General features: G+C 47.8%; 1 protein-coding gene across 1 annotated transcript; it reads right to left on the reverse strand.

Moving 5' to 3' along the window:
• Positions 1 to 2820: 2820 nt before the first annotated feature.
• NEUROG2 (neurogenin 2) lies at positions 2821 to 4409 on the reverse strand. The gene is made up of 2 exons (XM_037829040.1): positions 4284 to 4409; positions 2821 to 3923 (listed from the first exon to the last, which is right to left on the reverse strand). Exon 2 carries the CDS (start codon positions 3920 to 3922, stop codon positions 3101 to 3103), a length of 822 nt encoding a protein of 273 aa, XP_037684968.1. The 5' UTR covers position 3923; positions 4284 to 4409; the 3' UTR covers positions 2821 to 3100.
• Between the last annotated feature and the right edge of the window lie 3158 nt (positions 4410 to 7567).

Below are 7567 nucleotides of genomic sequence, written 5' to 3' on the forward strand. Positions count from 1 at the left end.
TAGAAACGCAGTCTTGTCCCTGCTGCAGCGGCTACAACCCTGCAATTCTACTCATACTTACAGGCTGTGGCTAGGGAAGGAAGAAGACAACTGAGCCTCGGCCCACAGGCTTGGGAGTTGCTGTGGTAGGGAGGAGTATTCCCAGCGCTAAGTGAGGCAGGAAGAACATCATTCCTAACAGCTTAAGATGATTAGACACCATAAAAATAATTGCACCAATTTAGTGTGAAACAAGTTCTGCGCTAGATGGGGAGGAAAAAGCTTGGGTGTGGAGGCAGATGTCAGACAGAACTCCTGGCCTGAACAACATGCTGCTGATGTGTGTGAGGACCAGCAACTTCTGGCCTTGCTAACATGAAGAGTTCTCTGGGCTTAAAGAAACTGTGGAGGTCTCTTCTAGATTCTGCTAGGTGGAGGGTTTTTAAGTCGTTGGCTGTATGGCCCTTACTCAAAGCTATGATTACTGAATGTCTACCCATTAATGCCTCTCCAACTAAGCCATTTGGGTCATCTGTTTACTTATGGCTCCAGCAATTGAGGTTTAGGAAAGACTCGGAAGAGCAACTGCACGTAAGGATCTGCCTCCATAGATGTGTACCATCAACCGTTTCTTTGGCAACTTTCCGAATATATAAGCATCATCACACCAGAATAAACATTATTGGCATCAAATAGCTGATGCTTGAAAACTCTCACACTACAATTGCCTTGCTTGCTTTACTCGACTTTTTAAGCACTAGAAACATAAATGTGATCATAGAAACATAAATGTGATTATATCACTTTCTCCCCTTGTCAGATAATAAGAGTGGTTAAGAACAACAACTTTAAATTAGAAGGGATTTCCCAACAGGTCTCTCTTCTGGTTATAAATTCTAAATAAAAAACACTGGGTTGGTTCTTCCTTTGATAAAAATGGAGTTACTAAGATATTAAACACGTATTACCTTCCAAAAGAATGGAGAGGAGGAATATTTTCAAATAGACATCTCAGGAGTAATTATCATTGCTCTATGTAAAGGAGTGGACAATTTGAAACTAAAAGCAGATATGAAATTTGTGTTAGAGGTGGTGATGGTGTGTGCAAACATCCTTTTTTAGCTAACACGTGATTCTTTCTAGCCCCCAAGGGGCTTAAACCTAGAATGTGGTCGACCTTCACTTGGTCACTTTTGACCCAAGGCCAGCCAAAGGTCAATCATTTCTGCTTTGCAGATTGAGTGTAAGTTATAGGATTGTGTATCTTGGAGACTAGGAAACCATTTTTGCTTCCTCTGAAGTTTGATTATGTACATTAACTTTAACTTTAATAAGGATTGGAAAGCTGAGCTATCTCTTTCAGATGCATTTTTATTCCAGCCACCCTGTATATGTCCCTTTTCTAGGAGTTTACTTTTCAAACCAACTAGCTTGTTAAAATGGCAAATGCGAATCAAGTTCCAATAATTCATTTATGAAGACTCAGTCTTAATCACAATGCTGGAGCTGTAAGGGACTCTTAGTATATCCCTGTCTAATTCCTTCAATTTACAACTGAGGAAATTGAAGCCCAAAGACATTAAGTGCAAGAACTAAGTTTCTAAACACTCCACCAAGAAATTTCAACTTCACTGTTTTATTTCAAGGTTTTCTGAACTTTGTAGTTTATTAAGCCTTAGTTACCAAATCACTGGTTTTTGTTTTGTTTTGTTTTTGCTCACCTTGTTTGCTCTGCAATTCTCCAAAACCAAGTTTGTGTTTGAATTGAGGGTTACACTCTTATTTCAGTGTTAGCTTCTCAACTATGATCTGGCTTCTTGTAATTTTTTTGGACCTTATGTCAGTGGAATCCTGTAAACAAACATTCCTGAAATATACAAATGCTCTACTCAATCTGACATGGGGAGAATTTCAGAGAAACACAACTAATTCTGCTTCCAAAAACCACAGATGTGGGGAAAAGTTATACCATACACAAAAATTATGAAAATTAGATATTTGTTTATAGTTTAATCATGAGAACAATTTTCTTGTTCTTCAAGATGTAAATACATACTAGAATAATCTCTGTAGAATATACAAAAAATACATACTTTTCCCATGAAATTTTTCTTTATAATAAATAGAAAGGAACACGTGTGTGGCTGATCCTGATAATGCTCCGTGTCTGCTTAGGTTTTCAGTCTGTTGATTTATTTTTAATCTCTTGAAAGAATGGAGGAGTTCCTTCTCTTAAAAGGTCGAGATAAATAATTCATGAAGCAATCCTCCCTCCGTATTTTTCCCTTTTCCTCCACATTTTTCCTTTTGATAGAGAGTTCAGACTAAATTTCCACGCTTGCTTTCAATCATTACAAAGCCTACAAATTATACAATGACTTCTAACCTGGCCCTCTAACAAAACAACTTTTTTCCCCCTCATAAATCATAAGAGACAGATGGCAAAATGGGGAAGAAAAAGGAAAGAAGGACGGGACAATAGGCATTGTGACAAATCTGGGGAACAGAACAAAGTGCACATCAGAGAGAGAAAGTTTGGTTTGACAGGTGAAATTCCCACAGCCTGCAGACAGCAATGGGAATAAAGCAGATGCTAGCCATTGCAAATCTGTGGATAATATTATTACCGGTAAAATCATTCAGATGCTAAGATACATTTCTTTCTACTCAACATTAACATCTCTATGTTGAAGCAAAGGTGACGAGATCACAGGAACCAGTTGCATTCTCTCTGGGAGATTCACACGAACTGCACTGAGTCCTCAGGCGTTACAGAGAGGGGAGGAGCGTCAGTCCGCTCTGCAAACCCTTTAGCTATGCCACTCTCATCTCCTCCCAGCGTCTCTTTAGCCTTAAGAAGCGCACCCCAAATTTCATCATCCTCTTTGATAATAAGCTCCATCACACCCTCATTCAATCAGAGCCCGTCGAATTAAGAAAACCCATAGCCAAGGAATGCAGCACAACAACCGAGGAATCAGAACGGCTACATCTGCTCTGTGAAGTGAGGTGGTGACCAGGTCATGGAAAGTGGGAACAGGGAAAGGGTGGTTGGAGGGCTCGGTCGGAGACAGGAAAGGGAGCCCACTAAGGCCTGGTTTTAGTAACAGAGATGGGGTCTCTAGATGCAATCCCTGGCTATGGGGAGGTGAGGTGCGTAGCGGTGCTTATCGCGAGGCGGGGGCTGCCAATACTCCATGTCTGAACCCGCCGGACTAGCAGGCGATAAAACGCAGCTGTAGGGGGAAGTGGAGTTGGAGGACGCGGAGGAGGACGGCGCGGGACTGTTGGTACAACTCCACGTGGAGGCGGGCGATGGGCTGTCCCCGCAGCTGCTCAGGGCGCCGCTAGCGCCTCCGGGACTCAGCAACACTGCCTCGGAAAATAGAGCCCCTGGCAGGCCCCCGCCGCTGCCCCCGCAGTGGTCGGCCAGGCGCAGGGTCTCGGTGAGCGCCCAGATGTAGTTGTGGGCGAAGCGCAGGGTCTCTATCTTCGTGAGTTTGGCATCTTCGGGGAACGTGGGGAGCACCTCACGCAGCGCATCCAGCGCCGCGTTGAGATTGTGCATGCGGTTACGCTCGCGGTTGTTGGCCTTCAGCCTGCGGGTCTTCTTGATGCGCTGAACAGTCTCCGCGGTCTTGGCACAGCGAGAGACCGCCCGGGCCCGGGAGGGGCGCCGTTTGCACTCGTGCGCCAGGTCCAGCAGCCGCGCGGGCCTGCAGCTCTCGGCGCCAGCCACTGAGCGGTCCCGCACCCCGGACCCGGCCTCGGCCCCGCGCGGCCGCCGCGCCCCTCCCGGAGCACGCATCTCCTCCTCCTCTTCCTCCTCCTCAGTGCTGGACGACAGCGGAGTCAGCGCCGCCGAGGCGGGGGAGGCTGAGCCGAGCAGCACCAGCACGTCCTCTTCTTCCTTCAACTCCAAGGTCTCGGATTTGACGAACATCCTACCGAAGACAAGCAGGGAGGGAGAAAGAAGCAAACGAGGGGTGAATATAGAAGCAGAGGCACGTTCTCCATGTCACCGGGGCGTGTGCCTGCTCGCACTGGAGAGGACTAGCTCTGAACAGTGCCATTGAGGAAGGTATACAGTTGGGGAAGAAACCCCTCTGAAGCGCTCCTCTTTAGGACCCCGCAGCCAGCCAGCCAGGTCCTGCATTCAACCGGCTACTCTGACGGCTGGGTTCCCGCCCCGGGAAGGGACCGCGACCCGCGACAGAGTGCAGAGGGCAGGGGGCTTGCGGATATGTCTGGGCTGGGTGAGGGAAACAACCCTCGAAGTTGGAAGCCGTGGGGCGTATACTTACTCAGTTCGCTCTAAATGTGCTTCAGCGTCGCTGTTAACTTTGGAGTGTGCCAGTAATGTCCGCGCAGTCGGGAGCAAGGCGCAGCGTCCTTCTCCTCGCTTGGAGGCCGAGGGCTTGGCGTTACTGCGGCGCGGCTCGGCGGGGGATCTCTCTAATCAGTGCGTTTGCCAAGAGACCCGGCGGCGGCCCGCCCGGGTCTCCTGTGTTGTGGTGGTAGTGCGTGTCTGTCAGTCCCTGGCCGTGCGGTTCCTGGCACGCGACTCTCAGGCACTCCAGTTAAAGCGAAGCTGCTTTTGGTTCAGTGGCTGCGTGTCTGGCACACGACTCTCCTTAAAACCCCTTATATACCACCAAGAAAACAATCAGATATGCCCCCGGGGCTCCCACCTCACACCCCCTCGGCCGCCGCCCCCTCCTACCCCCTGTTCCGGCCCCCCTTCTCCCCTGCTTTTTCCTCCCCGGGTCTATTCTTTTCATTGAATTATCATCATTCATTTCTTTCTCCTTCTTCACCCCCTTCCCCCCTCCCCTGGCCTTGCCATCCATCCTTCTCCTCCCACCGCTCCCCCCTTCGTCCCTCCCCCCTTCTTTAATCAGCATAAAATGGTTTTAAAGCTCCTGTTGGAGCTCAAGGCTGCGGCTGGAGCTGCCGAAGCGGCGGCGGCGGAGGCTCAAGCTGCGGCTGTTGTCGCCGCCGCTGCCCATTGTGATTGGTGGCTCGCGCTCGGCTGGAGCGTGCCGCTAATTTATTAATGAATGGAGGTCGCGAGGCGCAGCTGGCCAATCAGGGCGCCCCAGACTCCAGGAGGCCGGCGAGCCACGCGCGCTGAAGCTCACTCCCTTTCAGCGGCTCATTAGGGGCCGGGGCACTGGGGACTGTTGGGGGTGTGGGGGGCCAGGACGGTTGCCCTCGCCCGGGTCTTCGGTGACGCCGAGGCTTCCCCACACAGGCCCCCGCCCCGGCGTGCGCGCGCGCGCGCATCGCACCCGACGCTGCCGGGCGTCCTCGCTGTCTGCTGATGGGATCCGAGGAATTAGTTAATGGGGGTCAGAATCCTGGGGAAAGCAGTCAGCCCCGTGTTGCTGCGGGGCGTCTCTTGGCAAAGCCTCATAGAAGCTGTATCAAATAGTAAACGATTTTAAAACGCATTCATTTGGTTAGAGAAGGAAAGGGGTGTCGGTGGCGATCCGTGGGCCCACAGTGTGCAAGCATGCTTGGGTTTCAGAGACTGATGTGCGAGGGTGAAGAGAGAAGATATGGGGGCGTATGGGGGGAGGGGGGAGGGAAAATGGTGTGGGGGAACAGTTGACTGGCTTTCAGAGGATGTGAGTATAAAAGCACTCACATGTTAGACAGAGCTGGATGGGACCTCCTCATTTTACCTGCGAAGACTAAGATTGGGAGCACTGATATGATGTTTCGGTTTTGTTTTTGTTTTTCGGATTCCCCCCAGGTTATGGCTGGGCCGGAGAGTTAAGAGGCTTCTTGAGTGTATAGCAGGTTGCCTAGCGGGGGCAGCAGCAGAGCGGTGGCTCCTGCGAGCGTATGGGTTGCACTGACTTTTCCGTGACCTCTGTCCCGCGCTGGGGGGCGTTGTAGGGACACGGGGCTCGTCCTCCAGATTCTCCCAGCTTTTCAATGAAAAAAAGAGCTGAAGGGCCACCGGACTTCTGAGGAAACTTGTTCTGAAGTGCTTGTCAACCCCCCACCCCCACCCCGACCGACACACGCTCACGCCCACCCTCTTGTTAATGTGGCTAATTTCCTTAGAGACAGAACCAGAGCGCCCAGAAGAATGCGCGCTGAACTGAGTGTTAGAAGGTAGATGAGTGGCGGCGATGGATCTGGACCCCAGTAGATTAGAGAGGCGTCTTTTGAATCCCTTTTGCAGAGTAGGTTTAAGCAAGATACAGTTGGGGTGTTAAGAAAGGAAGAGTGGCAGAATAAAGACAATACTAACTGTGAGTCTCTGTTTCACTTAGTTTGTAGGAATTGGAAATAAGTTGTATTTCAGAGATGGGGATGATGAAAGTGGTTGTTAGTGTTTGGGCATAGTTTTAATTTGTTTAATGTTTTCTGCAGGGAGAAAAAGAGCAAGATTGGAAGGTACACAGTAAAGAAAATGAAATTAGAATCCTATGAATGAGACTGTTACTCACTGCAGCTCTCCTACCTCCAGACTTTCTTCTGTGTTGAAATGATTTGAAAACTGCCATGATATTTGCTTTGCTCCTTGGTATTTGTTTTCCATTTCTCCACACTTTAAAAAAAATAAATTTCCTAAATTTGAAAACATTATTTCATCCCTTCAGAATGGTTTGATTTCATTTGTTAGAAATGCAGAAATGAAAACAGTAAGAAGGAAAGAGATACACATTCAGTCTCTCCAGCATGCAGCATCTGCCTCTCTCACACTTCTTTGGGTCTCTACCATGAACCTGCAGAATCAGAACTTCATAAAGGAGTTAGAGTTTTTAAAAAAGAAGTCAATAGTGAAAGATGCCAGAAATGATTACCTTGATTGCACATACACACAAGACTTATTTTATAGGCAATGATCACTTAAACAAACAAATATTCTTCCTACATTCCTCCCAAAAGAAAGCCTGCCCAGTGTGTGGTCTTGAATAATGGGTAAGGATTGAAGGAGTATGTGAGAGTGCATGCAGGATTGTTGCTTGTTTGTTTAATTGGAATGAAGTAAAGGATGAGAAAGCTAGGTTCTGAGGAAATGATCAAAGGCTGCTAAAAATCAATACTGAAATGATGGGAAGAGCCAAGGTGCCTCAGTCTTTAGATATCTACATCTTCCTACAGGAGTTGCCTGAAAACAAATACAAGCCAATAGAGTAATGTAATAGAAAGCAAAGGGAAGCTCATTTTGTTATCGATAGAAACATACCCCTTTGGATGGATTGTTTAAAAGTTTGGCTTAGTTAAGAAGTGTTGGGTTGATTTAATGATAAAATATGTTTGAGGAAGAACAGAATCTGAATCCAGTTACACAGACGCTTAAAGGAAAACCTGGTGAGCTTTGTGTGACCCTAAACAAACACCGAAATCAAGCTGAGTCTCATGTTTAGTGCCAGTAGAACACACAATGGTTCCTTTAGTTGATTGTTAACACTATTTGGGAGTCTGACTCCCCAGTTTTTATGTTCTCCCAAGATTTTATGTTTTTATGATGCACAGAAACATTTATTCCTTTGGCAAAATCCAAACCGTGATGTTATAGTGATAAGTTAATAACGCATATTTAAGTGTATCCTGTGCAGATGTTTAG

The sequence above is a fragment of the Choloepus didactylus genome, chromosome 3, assembly GCF_015220235.1.
Source record: "Choloepus didactylus isolate mChoDid1 chromosome 3, mChoDid1.pri, whole genome shotgun sequence".
Taxonomy (NCBI): domain Eukaryota; kingdom Metazoa; phylum Chordata; class Mammalia; order Pilosa; family Megalonychidae; genus Choloepus; species Choloepus didactylus.

Coding starts and splice junctions, on each gene's coding strand:
- NEUROG2 (XM_037829040.1), bottom strand. CDS start 3,922: ATGTTCGTCAAATCCGAGACCTTGGAGTTGAAGGAAGAAGAGGACGTG.